A 17,155-nucleotide genomic window follows, 5' to 3' on the forward strand; every position below is an offset into this window, starting at 1 on the left:
GGGGAGCAGGGGTCTCCTCACAACTTTGGGGGAAGCCGTGAGCGTTTAAAGTGGTATAATACCACTTTAAATGTGCAGTGTGGATGTACATAGCCTCAGTATAAGGCAGCTTCCTTTGTTAGGAGAGGCCTCCATTTATAACACAAATAGGCCTATTTTCCCCTTGTCAAATGCTGAAGAAAATGGAGTTGGATGGGGTGCCCTTACTCTGCGTAGGCATTTGGGCATTGTGAGAACTACAGTGAAGGTCCCTCAAAGTTATGACTGAGGAGATGACATTTTCAAGAACGGTGCAAACAGGAGTGACCTTTGCTTCCTCGTTTTTTTTTATCTTGCCGCCCTGCTGCCTGCGGCTATTAATTAACTAGCTGTGTTTCCGGAAGCATTCAGCCATTGAATCCAACGGCTACACTGTTTGAGGAGGATTCTGCCTCAGACAGATCCTACCAGCGGGGAAGATGTCCACCCGGTACCACCAGGCAGCTGCCGACGGCAATCTGGACCTACTCAGAGAAGCCACCAAAAAAGACCTGAACACTTCAGACGCGGATGGGATGACACCGACCTTGCTGGTGGCTTACCATGGCAACCTGGAGGCTATGGAAATAATCTGCCGAAGAGGGTAAAATCAGCAAGCTTTGATATATGCCAAAATGTGTCTTTTCTTAAAATCCTAAAACCTACAGGGAGAGGGATGGGAAAGTGACGTGGGATAACATGCAGAAGGTTCTTTGTTTTAGAGCTGATCAGGGGATGAGGAGGGAAAATCTATACAGTATAAGAAACCCCACCCAGAAGTTGTATCCCATGCTAGTCCTACACAGAGCAGAGCTATTGAAATCAATGGGCATTGAATTCTGTGATTCTACTTTGAGTTGAACCTAGTTAGATACAACTTTTTGCCTTGTGTTTAAGACCGTAAGAACATAAATGAGCTTGTTGGTGGCGTTGTCAATGTGGGCTGCCTGCTTGGTGGGGAGCCATGGCGGGGACTTTTTAGTGGTGGTTCCCCATTTGTGGAATGCCCTCCCTACTGAGGTGTGTTCGTCTCTCTCTCTCATTAAGCACTTTTAGGGGAGAATTTTAAAAAACAATCCTGTTTACCCAGGCATTTGATGGCTCCGTTCTTGGCAACCTTGGAATTATCGGTTCTGAGAGCTAGTGATCTTTTTAAAAGGTTTAAACAGTCTTTAGAGGTGTTAAATTGTATTCTTTCATTATTTACATGTTTGCTACTGTGGGCTCCTTGGGAAGGAAGGGTGAGATATAAATTTATTAAATAATAATACGACCCATCTAGTCCAGCATCCTGTTCTCACAGTGGCCAACCAGATGTCAATAACACTCCCTCATTCAGTGGTTTCCATTTGCTGGTATTCAATGGCATTACTATTTGTGATCGTGGAAGCAGACCACAGCCATCACGACTAGTGGCCACTAGTATTTTTGTGCTCCATTTATTTCTCTAATTCTCTTATAAAGCAATACAAGTTGGTGGCCATCATGGGCCTCCTGAGGGTTCGAATTCTGTGTTTAACATGCGACTGTTCTTTTCATCTGTCCTGAATCTTCCAATCTTCGGCTTCATGAGATGTCCATGAAGTCTGGGGTTAGGAGAGAGGGAGAAACACTTTTCTCCACCCACTTTCTCCCGTGTCATGCATAGTTTTATAAGCTCCCTTCAGGTCACCTCTTATTCCCTTTTTCTCTAAGCTTAAAAGCCCCCAAACGCTGTAAGCTTTGCTTGTAGATGGATGGGCTCCACCCCCTTGATCATTTTGGTTGCCCTTTTTTCCCTGAACCTTTTCCACCTCCACAATAACCAGAGCAGGTCCCAGGTTCTCGGTGGGCTTCCTGCTGGGGTGTGGGCACTCAACACATGAGTTGAGTGTAAGAAGGTTAGAAGGAAGGGCCATAGCTCAGTGGAAACGCATCTGCTTTGCATCCAGAAGATCTATTGCCTGGTGCAGTTCCCCAGTTGTCCGGTTTAGCACTTCGCTCACACAAGACACGCAACACTGGCAGTTTTACTAGTTGAGGTTCATTTAGCAATAACATGCTCTCAGCTCCCACAACTCATTCCTCACTGTCGGAGTCAGTTGACTTGACTGGCTTTCGGCTCGTCCCAAGGTGAGATATACTCCACGGTCTTCCTCTGCTTCCTGCTGGTCTTATTTGTTCTAATCGCTTGCTCCACCTCCTACTTCTTGGAGACTCAGGTGTAGCCAATTCCTCCTCCTCTGGAGCAGAATCCAACCCCCTCCTACCACCTGCCTCCTGCATCCCTGTGCTGCTGAGAAAAATTACAGGCAGTATTCCCGAGCAAGAAGGGCTTATCTCACTTTCGTTGTGTGAAAGCATCAAGTTCCTGTTTTCCTCTGCCTCTTCCTCCCCCTCTGCAGAATCCTCTCTGCCGGACATGTCTCTGACACCAGTTGAGCCCTACCTGGAACCCTGGAGAACCCTGCTCACAGTCTATGTAGAAAAAACTCTGCTAGATGGTTCAAGGATCTGACTCGGAAAGGCAGGTTCCTAGAATCATAGTTGGAAAGGACCCTATGGCTCATCTAGTCCAATCCCCCTCAATGCAGGAATCTGCAACCATACAGGGATCAAACCTGTGACCTTGCCGTCATCAGCACCAAGCTCTAACCAACTGAGCTAAACTGGGCCACACCAGAATCATGGCTAGGAGAAAGTGGGTGGGTGGGTGGTGAGCCTTCTTCCTGAACGCTGGAAGGAATGCTCCCAACAAGGAAACCTGTTTAACTCAGAGGTTTCCAGCCCAAAGAATTCAGAGCAAGGAAGACAATAATTTCTGTAGACTCAAAATTGCTTGTACACTTGGAAATCGATTGAACAGAATTGAACCAGGATTATATATACCTGCAATAATGCCTTTAGCACTTGACATGCGTTTGTGGGAGACGTAGGTGATCGAAATCCAGTTAAGAAGCAATCTTCTTCTAATTAGAGTCACTCAAAGGTACCTCAACCACTGCTTTGCAGCTTGTATTAATCTCTTTCAATCTGCTTGGGTTGGAATCTGCGTCTGTGCGTTGAACTCCTCTCTTGAACTTCCACAAGGAAGGGCTGTCTGAACGGGGGAGATGAATGTGGATTTTTGGACACATGTTGAACTGTTCAAAGGGCCCAATGTGGAGGATAAGTATCAACAAGGAGGAAATGATTGTATGAGTTGGAATGGACCCCAAGGGTCATCTAGTCCAGACCCCAGCAATGCAGGAATCTCAACACACGGTCCCCCATCCAATTTGAAACCATACCAGACCCTGGCTTAGCTTTGCAAATGTGCTAGCTGTTTTGTTGCTGCATCACCAAGAAAGGAACCCCCCACCAGCTTCCTTTTTATGTGTTAGCCCCAGGTCTTAAAATAAATCGTTATTTATTTCATTTATGAATTGCCTCCTATGAGGCATCTCAAAGCGATTTCACAACCCAATAAAAACGTGTATGAAACAATTGCATATATAAAACAGTTAAAAACTGTTACACATACGAAAACAGATTTAAAAAGTTACATCTATAAAAACAACTTCAAATACAATACGGATATTGACTGAGGGCCATAGTACTGGGTTGTGTGTGTCTGTGTAGAATAAAAGACTGATATGAGCTATGCTGAAATAATGCATAAAGCGAGGGAGGCTCAAGCCTAGGAGGAAACAGGGGCAGTTTTAGGGTAGTGTGACTGGTTCAGCTGCAGGGGGCGCCACAACAGTGCAGTGTAGAACAGAGCCTTAGAGGTGGAAGACACCAATTTTTAGTGTTGCACAGGGTGGCGCTGAAGTTTGGCAACCACTGGGGACAAATGCAGCCCTCTGTGACCAGTACTTGGGACTGTCCTCAAGCCACAACTTCCCCACCCAACCACAAGCCTCACTTGTCCTGCTCTGTGTCCTCCTGATGTCATTTTGTCAGGCTGGGCTGTGCCCTTGAATTGTAACAGTGCCTCTTGCCTGCCTGGTTAGAAATATGACTCTTGCTCATCCGCAATGCAGTCCACAATGCAAAAGCAATGGCAGATCCATTTAAAAGACATCAGGTGCACATTTAAAGCGCATGATCCCTCGTGTGTGTGTGTGTGTGTGTGTGTGTGTGTAAGTGTGTGTAATCGTAAGAACTGTAGTTTTGCTGTCACAGAGCTCCAGTTCCTCCGTGTTTCTCCAAAAATAAGACATCGTCTTATATTTATTTTTCCTCAAAAACAAAAACAAAACACGGTGGCTTATTTTTGGGGTATGGCTTATTTTTGGGGTATGGCTTATTTTTGGGGTATGGCTTATTTTCGGAGAACCACAGTAGCCCCTCTGACAAAATTCAGTTCCCAAGATTCTTTGGGGGAAGTCTTGTGTGCTGAACGTACTTTAATTGTCTGGTATCCACCTGCCTTTTGCCTTTGAACCCACCTGTCAGTGCTGTTGTGGATTTTAAAGCACATGCAGAGAAATATTTCTTCAGCTACTTGTAAGCTTTATTTGTGCTCATACAATCAGTGATCACCAGAGAGTCTCAGAAAAAGAGAACTCCAAATTCTTTGACAGAAAGCTGATATAGGAAAACAAAGCCTACAGCATAGGATTCAGATAAAACATAAGCTTCTAATAGGTTAAATTCCTCTCTTTTTTATACAGGGAGATAACTTTTCTCCTTCCCTGCAGAGTTCCTAGGCAGATGACATTAGGAGCAGAATACAAATCCCAGGAAGACCAACTCCTTTTATGCTTATCAGGAAAAGCTCAGAGGCATGTTGGCACCAGAAAGTTGTTCAGAACAGAAGGTGGTCCTCAATTCCTCACTGCTGGCTTAGAGTGTTAGAACAGAATGCAAACTTCAAGTATAGGAAGATAAAGAATTTCTTGTTGTTGTTTAGTCGTTTAGTCGTGTCTGACTCTTTGTGACCCCATGGACCAGAGCACGCCAGGCAATCCTGTCTTCCACTGCCTCCCACAGCTTGGTCAGACTCATGTTAGCTTCGAGAACACTGTCCAACCATCTCGTCCTCTGTTGTCCCCTTCTCCTAGTGCGGCTTGGGTGTGGCTTGCTCTTTCATATGCTATGTTTTATTGCCAGTAAAAGCAACCTTTTACTGTACCAAAGTACAATTGCTTATCCTAAATTTACAGCCTAGTAAAATGAATTATCACTCCATAGACTTTACTAATAAAAAAAGGAACCAAGGCTTGTCATTACCGAGGTGGTCAATGCCTGCTTGGGCTATACCACTTTGAACTGACCTGGGTGTGGGGATGATTAGGGAGGCAGGAGAGGATATATTATTTAATGATATCCTTCCTAACTTGCGCTAGCAAGTTCCATATTCTAGCAGAGTTCCAAACATCCACCTTTTAAAATCACGCAGCGACCAGCTTGTTGCTGACTCATCTGAGTCTTACTATTAAAGATCCCTTCCTGGTAAAAATCCCTTCTAATCCCTCTTAAAAAGAATAAACACAAGAATCTGATTAACATTAATATAAAAGTAGTTTACTCACAGATTCATTCAGGTTCACAGACATATCCCTGAAGGCAGGCTTAGGTTACATAACAACTAGAACTATTCCATAAAGAAGTTAGTCCCAAGTGACTGCGACTAAGCAGTCACTTCTCCAAACACACAGCAACGTACAAAATGGAAAAGACACACTGATCGGAACATGGAAGCCGTGTGCTCCTCCATGCTAGTATAACAGGCCACACCCTCTTCAAGTCACATGTAGTGGAAGTCTGTCTCAGCTCAAGAGGAAACAGGATGTTTTCTCCTGAGTGGTGCAAACCATCCCCTAACATGTCCACTGTAGGAATGTTGTACAGTGGTGCCTCGCAAGACGAATTTAATTCGTTCCGCGAGTCAATTCATTTTGCGAAAAATTCATCTTGCGAATCGCAGTTTCCCATAGGAATGCATTGAAATTTCTTTTTTTGCCCATAGGAACGCATTAATTAAATTTCAATGCATTCCTATGGGGAAACTGCGATTCGCAAGATGAATTTTTCGCAAAACGAATTCGTCTTGTGAGTCACCATCAGATCGCAAGACACATTCATCTTGTGAAAAATTCGTCTTGCAGGACAAAAACAGAAAAAGCCACTGCTCAGACATGGAGCTTTAAAGCCCAAGAAAAGTGGCACAAAAGGAAGCCTGGATGAGCCCTTAATGTAGACAGTAATGAGCTAGATTATCAAAATAATGTTGCACACCACCCCAATCTCTGAGCGGTGCAAGTTTCCAGGGGCTCACCCACAGCTCGTGTTTCCTTTTGTAAATGAGGCACAGTGGAGACTGTGTTGTCTTTAGGAAGTATGGTTTATTTGCACATATATACAACCTGCGCCTGTTATGGAGGGGCTTACAGCATTAACACTCCAAGAAGGTCTTGCTTCTTCCATGGCCACAGTCTTGGATGCCAGCAGAAACCAGCCATTACTCTCTGACCCTTACTGTGTTTAACAGACGGCCATTTCCCCCTTTCTCAGCTCACCTCCCAGCCAACTGCAATCCTAAAACAACAACTCCCTTTCCAACCCTGCCCTTTGTCCTACTCACTCAGAGCTGGAGGAGGGGCCCCTCCTGAGAGCCATCCGACACAGAGTCCCCGCTTTCTTAATGTCTTATCACCTTGCTTTTGTAAAATTAGTGACTCATACTTAGTGGGTGTTTTCATGCTGACCTGGCTATTCTGGCAATTGAATCCCATCTGGAGCTGGGGATTCTGCGGGCTTGATTAAATTATAACACTTACTAAATCCAGGAATTATAGGGAATATGGCACCCCCAAACCCTGGCACCCACAGCTCATAAATTATTTGTTCTCCATCACAAAGGCAAATCCTAAATCTCAATGAGTGAAACTATCATTTAAAAAATGGGTCATCTTCCTGACTTGTGACTGATCGCATTATATTATCTAAGAGACAAACTCAATAGAAGTTTGTGCCTGGTCTGGATTTTTTTATTATTAAAAAAACCCCTTTGGTATAAGACAACAGATGCCCTGCAGCTCATGTTGGAGAACATTGAATCACTGTGACCTGATGTGCAGGGAAACCTATTCATACAGACAGGCCCTTAATTTCACTGACATCAATAGGAGTAAAATGAGATTTTAACAGTTTAGCTTAAACCAGTTATGGGTAAACTCATGAGAAGTGATATAGTAGCCCTGTGTCTGCATACAAAGCAATCATAGCTAATTAGAAATAATACTTAGCATCTGTGTAGCGCTTTCAAGTGTTCAAAGTGCTTTACGTGCATTACCTAGTTGCAATCCTTACAACAACCCTGTAAGGTAGTATTATTGTCACCCATATTGCTCAGAGAGTGGCTTGCCAGTGTGGTGTAGTGGTTAAGAGCAGTAGACTCGTAATCTGGGGAACCAGGTTCGCGTCCCCGCTCCTCCACATGCAGCTGCTGGGTGACCTTGGGCTAGTCACACTTCTCTGAAGTCTCTCAGCCCCACCCACCTCACAGAGTGTTTGTTGTGGGGGAGGAAGGGAAAGGAGAATGTTAGCCGCTTTGAGACTCCTTCGGGTAGTGATAAAGCGGGATACCGGTATCAAATCCAAACTACTCCTCCTCCTCCTCCTCCTCCTCCTCCTCCTCCTCCTCCTCCTTGCCTAGTGAGTTCATGGCAGAGTCAAGATCTAAGCCATGGATTGTGATATTTGTAGTTTACAACGTGATCCAGTATAAATCTACTCAGAAGTTAATCCCGCTGAGTTCTATGAAACTTTCTTCCCAGTTATGTGTGACTGTGTCTCTGGTGCCTTACACAAGATCAGTCCCCTTAAAATGATTTAGCTCAGCAATTCCCAAACTCTTTTCCTCTACAGAGAGCTTGAACATTATTGAGAGTTTTGGTGGAGCACTTAATCATTTTTCTGCCCGTTGTAGCAACTGCAGTTCTCTGTGCTAGGTGATTTGCAATTGCATTTTTATTGCTTCTGTTTCTTGAATTGTATTTTATTGTATTGCAATAACGATGTACTTTGCCCTGCGTTGCTTAGGCTGCATCCACATGGCACTTTCACAACCTTTCCCTAACTGTTAATTCCACATTACATTTGACCACAAATACTCATTAAATTTGAGCACAAACACAACATAAAAGGCACTTCCGAAACTATAGTGGAATACCTAAACAAGTTTAGCAACCATTTCCATATTATTTGCAGGTGGGGGGGGGGGGTTGGAAGCAAAAAAAACACTGAAATTAGCACTTAACTTGCACACTCTGGTTCCAGAATATAAACACAAAGCGCATTATAAAATCAAAAACAAAAGCAAAACAAACCAATAACACCACCCCATAAGAAGGAAGGACAGTTAAACTTGTATACCTATGTTGCCTGACCCCTGATTATAGGGGGCATCCCACTAAATTCTGCTCAGAGAAACCCATTAAAATGAATGAGAATGACCAACCGAGGCCCGTTAAGATAAGCGGGTTGCACTGAGCATAACTTGGCAGAATGCAATCCCCCGTGGTAAGCTAGGGAAGGTAGACGTGACGGCATTGAGTGTTCTTTCCAGTTCGGTGACTCTGTAATTGTATGATTGCAAGATTGGGGTCTGGGCAAGAGTCTGCTAAAGCAGTTGGACAGGAGTTTACCCAAATGGTTGCACATGTCTCCTTTGTCCAGAAGATTGTCAGATTGCTATCAATAGCTGCCTTTTGAATGACTGGAAAATTCCTGACAAGGGGGAGATCTTTCCCTGCATCCAAGCAGAGGATGTGTGTGTAAAGCACAGGTGACCATTTTGAGCCAGGCTGAGGATAGGCAGAGAGCTGAAGCTTTGGAACAAACAGTATTTACTGATGCTGTCTGCCTGCCTGCCTGCCTGCCTGAGTATTTACAATAAAACAATGAACAGGATGGTGATACAATGACTACTGCAATTGACACAAGATAATATCACCAAGGCACCTGTCTGCAAACAAACAATAAACATCCATAAAAATTGCAAAAGTAGTTTCTTTCCCCAGATAGAAAGAGGATGATGTCCTTTAGTTTGTTAAACCTCCTTTAACAAACTGAAGCACATTGTCCTCTTTCTATGCTCCTCCCGATGCAAACATGCAGATGGGGATAGATACACCCCTGCTTTAAGTCGTTTACATACTGTCTTCTTTTGTATACTGTATTATTTACTACAAAGTTTGCTGACTAGCTCTTTAGCGACAAAACATTGGATTACTGGAATGAGGTCCGAGCACTGAACCACTGATGTATTACAAGTGAACTCCTTATTTATTGTGTTTGCTATTAAGATAATATCTATTTGGGAAAGAAACTACTTTTGCAGTGGCACCCAAAAATGGGATGTTCTGATTTTATCAGGACAGTTGAGGGGTCTCAGATACGCTCTGACTATGTGGTATATATTCAGCTCCAGTTGAAGACAAGTAATGCCTTCTGTGCAAATGTTTGAAAAACTTCTCAAGAGCAAATACAGTTGGGAGAACAAAGGGCCTGGGGGAAATAGATGACTTCTATCAGAATTCAATAGCAAAGCATTAAAGTTAAGTATATAAAGCCAGGATGTGCTTCCTCTTACTGAATTTACAAGAGGCTGCCATGGATACAGGCAGCTTGTCGGGAGCCACTGAATGTAAGTCTCAACAATTTATATTCAGAGAGGGAAACCTGCGGATAAGGTTGCCCATATTACCAAAGTCGGGGAGACAGAGATTGTAATGAGCGGGCTACTCAGCTGCAAATGTAACTGTATGCAAAAGGCTGTAAAAATCAAATCCCCCTCCCCTTCATGTAACATCATCATCATCAATTAATGTATAGCTTGCCCTTCCTCTTCAAGGAGCAAACACATCCACAGCAAAACTACTTTAAAAACAAGCATTCTAAAAACAGCTGAAAGAGTTACAGTTAAAACATTCTAAAAAGAGTTAAAAACATTCAGTCACTCTGCACTGGGGTAGGAAGCCTCTTGGGCACCCGGAGCAGCAAACATGACGTGCACCTAGGGGTGGGGCACTGCTACGTAGTGCGCATGCGCAGCATCGTTACGTATGATGCATGCGTCACTATGTACGATGCATGTGTTGCTATGTAGCAGGGTGCCGCCGGCGGCGCTTGCACTGCCCCCCAAAAGACGGAGGTAGGAGCGGGTTGCCCCCTCCGCTCCCCACTTGCTATGCCCCTGTCACTCTGTTATCCCAGGGTTCCCAGGACCAATCATCTTCAGCCATCCAATGCCTGGGCAAACAGGAATGCTTTTCACTTCCTCCTGAAAGTCAATAGCGAGGGAGACAGACTCATCTCACCAGGGTGGGCATTTCACAAACAGGGAACCACCACCAAAAAGGCCTTGCCACAAGTCAATGACAACCACACAACCCTCAGTGATTGTAGAGTTGAACCTGCTGATTGTAGAGTTGAACTAGATCTTTAAAGTTTTATTTCAAAATATTTCCGGGCTGTTCCCAAGCAGTGACCCAAATGGTTTAACCAGCCCTCTTCCCAGGAAACTCTGGGAATTTCAGCTCTGCAACAAAATAAAATGGGAATAAAGTGGCAAAAATTCCCTACACTTAGACAAGTAGCTCAGCTAGAAATGTGCTGGCCTAGAAGCTTTCTCCTTAGTGTACTAGTTTTCACCTTGCAGGGAAGAATTAAAAAATGGTGCTCCCAGCACCATTTTTCAAGTAGTACTATCCACTCTACCTTATTATGTTGCCTTTGGAAAACTCCAGAGTTGAGTTCAATTGTCTGAGTCCTTCATGTTTTGTTTCTTTCCAGAGGAAACCCAGATAAGTGTGACATTTGGGGGAACACTCCCCTTCACCACGCTGCCGCGAATGGCCATGTCCATTGCATAACATTCTTAATCAATTTTGGTGCCAATATCTTCGCCCTGGATAATGACATGCGTTCTCCTCTCGACGTGGCTGCCAGCAGGAACCAATACGAATGTGTCAGGATCCTCGACATTGCCGCTACTGAGCAGAACCTCAAGAATCCCAAGAGAGTCTCTCAGCTCAAGACCCAGGCTCGGCACGATGCAGAAAAGCAAATCCAGGAATGCGAGCGGCGTCAGGAGAAACACGAACACGAAATGGCCAGGAATTTCAGCAAAGGATCCATGCATTCAAAGAGGGGGACAGCCACAAGGACAAAAGTCTCCAGTTTCTTTGCATCCACTTCACTGGGCACACTGCCCAACAAGCTGAAAGACACCTTCAAGCTAAGGCTGAAAAGGAAAGAGGAGAATCTCGATGGTCAAGAAGCAAATGCCCAAGAGGGAGGCACCCCAGCCGGACGAACCGCCGTGATGGATGTGTTCAACGAAGAAGACGAGGAAGACCTGACCAAGGACTTCCAAAGGAAAAACGGCATTTCTGACGATGACGACGAGCTGGGCCAAAGGTCCATCTTCCACCGGCCGGGTCTTGGCAACATTGTCTTTAAAAACAACTTGCCCACCATGGGCAAAAACTTTGACGCGACGATGCTCGAGAAAGAAGGCATCGGCTTCAAAATGCCCAATGAGCTGCTTCAGTTCAAAGAGCCCGAAGATGACGGTGGTGACGCAGATGCGGAGAACAATCCGGAAGAGTCTTGGATTGAAGAGGATATCGGGTGGGATGACGGGAAAGTGGAGACCACCCCCCTGGAGGTGTTTTTGGCGTCCCAGAACCTGAACGAACTCCTTCCCATCTTGATGAGGGAAAACATTGATTTAGAGGCCCTGGTGCTTTGTTCGGATGAAGACCTGCGGAGCATTCAGATGCAGCTAGGGCCAAGGAAGAAAATCCTTCACGCAGTTGACAGAAGAATGCAGGCTCTGGCAAACCCGGGCAAGGCTGCAGATACGCAGTTATAAACCATGAAGTTCCTGTCTTGCAATAGCTCCACCAAAACCGCTGCAGGCTGCAGCTGTTGCAATGTGACTGCACCATGCAGGGTGTTAGATCAGGGATGAGGAACCAGTAACCATTCATCTGTTGGACTCAAACTCCCTTCAGCATGGCCAGTGAGTTGCAGTCCAGCAACAATTTGAAGGGACACAGCTTCCTCATTCAATGTGTTTAGATTCTAGAGTAGACAGCAGGGGATTTGAGCTTTTTGAAGCCACAGTGCAACTTAACAGGTTCAACTGCGGTCTGCAGGGTGATTGTTTAGTGGCTCAGATACATGCATAGGACTGGTTCCTACAAGGGGACAGAGTACCGCCACTTCCGTGATCAGAATGGCAAATAAGTTTTCTACAGGTGATCTTTATATGGAAAAGCGTCGCGTGAAGAGACAGGAGCAGAAGGAGGTCATGCATGCGAATGAACCCCATATTATTATTGTTAATATTTTTATTCATTAAATTTCTATACTCCATCCGAGGATCAGAGGGTGGTTTACAACACAAAAACACAAAGCTACATAGGCGAGTAACAAACAAAAACAATACCCGCACCCAGTTTAAAAGGTTGTAGATTGTTTAATTAGCCAAAGGCCTGGGAGAAGAGGAATGTTTTTTGGTACAAGTTCCAGAGTGGTTTAACAATCAATCTTTCTTCCAAGGGAAATCAGGGAATTGTAGCCCTGTGAGAGGAATGTGTGTGTGTGTGTGTGTCTCCTAACAGCTCTTAACAGATTACACTCCCCATAATTCTTTGGGGGAAGCCATGATGGTTTCAAGTGGTATGATACTGTTTTAAATGTCTAATGCAGACTATTCTGATGTGAATGTGTTTGTTAACAGGCACATCTATGTAGTCTCCAAATCCTAGTGATGAAACTCTAAAATGACACCATCCATGCAACCTCTAAAATAATTTCAGTTCACAGAGAGAGGGTAAAGGTAGGTTGATTGATGTATGCTGGCAGGTTTCAGGTTATTTGCTTCTTTGAGCAAATGCCCACGGCTTCCCTAGGGAAGCCCATTTTAAAACAAAGCAAAAATATATCTTCCCAGTACAGGAAAATGAGATGTCATTCCATGTGACAGCCACTTTAATAACCAGCCTTTGTTCTCATGCAGTATATTTAAGATGGTGAAACCACCGCTGATTTATATCGGGCAAATAAAATTGGAACTTACAAAGCTGCCTTTGGTCTGTCTAGTTGGTCTGTTTACTCCGATGCCATCAGCACTCGGAGGTCTCAAGTGTTGCTCTGATTATTGGGGAGGGAGGGAGGCTTAATGAAATCTACAGATCTCCTCCATGACCAGGAATCCCCAAACTGCGGCCCTCCAGATGTTTTGGCCTACAACTCCCATGATCCCTAGCTAACAGGACCAGCGGTCGGGGAAGATGGGAACTGTAGTCCAAAACATCTGGAGGGCCAAAGTTTGGGGATGCCTGTCCATGACACTTCTTAATTTTAGTCATAACTTCCAAAAACACAGGCAGGGGCGGAGGAAGGGGAGCAGTGGAGGCAGGCTGCCCCAGGTGTCAACACTGAGGGGGTGACAAAATGGCGGGTGGCACTCACCGCGGGGCCTGCAGTGCACCCGAGCCACGCATCTCTCCTGGGAGTGACGTGGTGGCTTGGGCTCCCGCAGGCTCTACACTTCCCCAAATGGTCTGCCTGCCATCCCTCCCTCAGCTGTAGGGCAGCTGAGTGGGAGGAGGCAGCAGACTCCTCGGAGGCATCCTGTCCTGGCTTGCCCTGCTCTGTGGGTGCCTGCCCCTGTTCCTGGGTGCAGGGCACGTCCACTGCCCATGGCGCCTGGTCGGCTTGCTCCACCACTGAACACAGGCCCCCACTGCCCCTGTTTAATTCAAACACTGGATGTGAGTGGCGAAGGATTGATGTTCTGGTCTAAGTTGTGTCTTCAGCAGCAGAAGTATTCTAGCAGGTGTGAGATCACAGTAAATGCTCAGGGTATGGGTAAGCAGAAAAGGCAAAGCAGGGCAGAGTCCAGCTTCCAGCAGAAGCAAACAGACAATACTTGCTTCTGGTGATGCAAAAAGGTAAGGCAAAGGAAAACAAAGACACATCCCTACTATACATGTAATGCATTTAAAGCGCCTGGCTTCCCCTTCAAGAATCCTGGGAGTTGTGGTTTGCTTCTCAGTTACAATTCACAGGACTCTTAGCAAACAACAGTCCCCATGATTCTTTGGGAGGAAGACAGGCACTTTAAATGTACAGTGGTACCTTGGTTACAGGTAGGTAGCCGTGTTGGTCTGATGTAGTCGAAACAAAATAAAAAAATTCCAGTAGCACCTTTGGGACCAACTAAGTTTGTCATTGGTATGAGCTTTCGTGTGCATGTACCTGAAGAAGTGTGCATGCACACGAAAGCTCATACCAATGACAAACTTAGTTGGTATCTAAGGTGCTACTGGAAGGAATTTTTTAATAGTGGTACCTCGGGTTACAAACGCTTCAGGTTACAAACTCCGCTAACCCAGAAATAGTACATCAGGTTAAGAACTTTGCTTCAGGATGAGAATAAAAATCGTGTGGCGGCGGCGCAGCAGCAGCAGGAGGCCCCATTAGCTAAAGTGGTGCTTCAGGTTAAGAACGGGCCTCCAGAACAAATTAAGTTCTTAACCAGAGGTGCCACTGTATAGTGTGTATGTAGACCAAGAGAACACATAAATTCAGGTTGCAGATAGCACCTTGGACAGCTCCAGGAGGAATTCAAGCTGGAGACTCACAGCAGCAAGACTCAAATGTTGCTTCAGCAACAAGCAGCCTCAAACTGAGTGTTAAGTACTGTAGAGCTGAACCTCAAGCTGGAAGCCTGGCACCGCCTCTGATGAGAAGTCTCTTCACTTAACAGGGTCTCCCCAACATGGAGAGTCAGACCCTGGGATCACAACAGGCAACCTCGGAGAACAAAGCATTGAGAGATGGAGGCCAGACAGCCTTCTTCAGCAAGTATAAAATTACAGAGGGACATAGAGGCAGGGAGCCATGGGGATGAGTCCTCAGGCCCCTATATATAGCCTTTTGAAACAATAGCTAAGACAGATGTCACAAAAGGTATCTGGGCCAGGACTCTGGTAATTGGACCCCTGGACTCGGGCAGAAGCTTTTCCCAGCTCTGCTGCCTCAGATATAGTAGCAGCGTGAGCCAAGCACTTAATATGGAGCCTTCTAAATGCCAAGCATATGCTCTGCACATGAACTGCAGGTCTTCTGCAAGTTGGCTGTAGCCCAGAAGTCCCAGGAGGAGGAAGTCAAGGTGATCAGTCTTAGGTTTGATAAGTGTACAAACGAATGAATAAAGTCAAGGTCCCTGGAATGCAATCAAATGCAAAGGGACAATCTTGAAGTCCAGGTGATGAAACACAGTTACCAAAGATGTATTTTAAATAATCTGCCTTTGTTCATTGCTGCGGTGTAATTAGTATTTGAGAGACAAATTTAGTCTGCACAGCCAGTATGTTACAATTTAGTGATATTACATACTGTGTTTGCATTGTGATATGTTGTGAAGTACATAAGGGGTTTTTTGGGGGGGTGAGTTGTTGGTGTACATTCTATTGGCTACCAGGCATAGACCTTTTCTTTTTTCTTTTTGCAAAGTTTTCAAATTCCTACAGACCTACTGTACATGATAGAAATATATTGTGTTCATTTCCAGTGATGGCCAAACTTGGCCCTCCAGCTGTTTTAGGACTACAATTCCCATCATCCCTGACCACTGTGCTGTTAGCTAGGGATGATGCGAGTTGTAGTCCCAAAACAGCTGGAGGGCCAACTTTGGCCATTTAGACCTTGACTTCATTTATTTGCTTGTATCCATTGACTGGTCAGAGATTACACCCTCCAGGTTTGATGAAGTGAACTCCATGACTGGGAGCCCATTGTCCTCCAGTTGTTGCCAAACAACGGTTCGCTTCACTCCTGACCATTACCCATGCTGGCTGGACTGATTGGCGTTGGAGTCCAGCAACATCTGACAGGCACCAGATCCCCCATCACTGTCAGGGGTAACCACTCAATCAATCAATCAAGCTTTATTACGGTTGTATACCAGCTATTAAAATAAAAATGCTTTACAGGGCTATGGGGGTTGTCATTCGGGGTGGATATAAGAGTCTATAAGTTTGAAGCGGCTATGTTTCCAGAAGGGGGTCCAGCTGGCCTTTCCCCTGGTGCTGCTCAAAGTTCTCAGTTTCGTGCCCGAGCGAAGGAACTACTTCCCACAGTCCAATCCCGCGTTTACTATTCCAATGGCTGTCTTGTTCTGGGGGGGAAGACTGGTCCTGCAGATCTGGGTGCAGAATCTGGCTACCATCCGAGTTAACTTTTGCTCCTTTCCTAATAGTAGGGCCTTTAGTTTGGCCTTATCTGGGAGGTCGGCCAGGCTCTCCAGAATGGGGGCGATGGTATCTCTACGTACCTTATCGAACAGAGGGCATCTAAAAAAAGATGTTCAGGGCTGGGGGTAACCACTCTCTTGCCACCCAGCCATATGCTTGAGCCCCTAGTTGGCAGCTGGCATCCTTCAGCAGGTACCTCTGCCCAGCAGCCATTATAGCATATCTGTATCAGCATAACATTGTTGTTTGAGATCAGTTGGCTTCTTCAGACTGGTAGTAAGGCTGTAAAGATCAGGTTGGGTAAAAGACATTCCATGCACACATGGGAAATGAAAGTCAAGCTGCTGATGTGGGTCTGAAATTTTAGAACACAACAAGTGCCCTGCAGAGTGAGACACAAAGGCCTACTGATAAACCTCTATCCTCTCAAAGCCATATGTGCCACAGGTCATCCTTGCAACTTGTGGCAGTGAATGCCGCATATAAATTAACTGTTCTGCAAAGAAGGGCTTCTGGTTTGTCCTGAATATCCTGAAGGCTGAATGCCGAATAATTGATGCTTTTGAATTATGGTGCTGGAGGAGACTCTTGAGAGTCCCATGGACTGCAAGAAGAGCAAACCTATCCATTCTGAAGGAAATCAGCCCTGAGTGCTCACTGGAAGGACAGATCCTGAAGCTAAGGCTCCAATACTTTGGCCACAACATGAGAAGAGAAGACTCCCTGGAAAAGACCCTGGTGCTGGGAAAGATGGAGGGCACAAGGAGAAGGGGATGACAGAGGACAAGATGGTTGGACAGTGTTCTCAAAGCTACCAACATGAGTTTGACCAAACTGCGGGAGGCAGTGGAAGACAGGAGTGTCTGGCATGTTCTGGTCCATGGGGTCACGAA

General features: G+C 45.4%; 1 protein-coding gene across 1 annotated transcript; it reads left to right on the forward strand.

The window, feature by feature from the left end:
• The first annotated feature begins 378 nt into the window (after positions 1–378).
• ANKS4B (ankyrin repeat and sterile alpha motif domain containing 4B) lies at positions 379–12,372 on the forward strand. Its single transcript, XM_035131588.3, has 2 exons — positions 379–622; positions 10,783–12,372. Exons 1-2 carry the CDS (start codon positions 459–461, stop codon positions 11,864–11,866), a joined length of 1,248 nt encoding a protein of 415 aa, XP_034987479.3. The 5' UTR covers positions 379–458; the 3' UTR covers positions 11,867–12,372.
• The last annotated feature ends 4,783 nt before the right edge of the window (positions 12,373–17,155 follow it).

The sequence above is a fragment of the Zootoca vivipara genome, chromosome 13, assembly GCF_965207765.1.
Source record: "Zootoca vivipara chromosome 13, rZooViv2.hap1.1, whole genome shotgun sequence".
Taxonomy (NCBI): domain Eukaryota; kingdom Metazoa; phylum Chordata; class Lepidosauria; order Squamata; family Lacertidae; genus Zootoca; species Zootoca vivipara.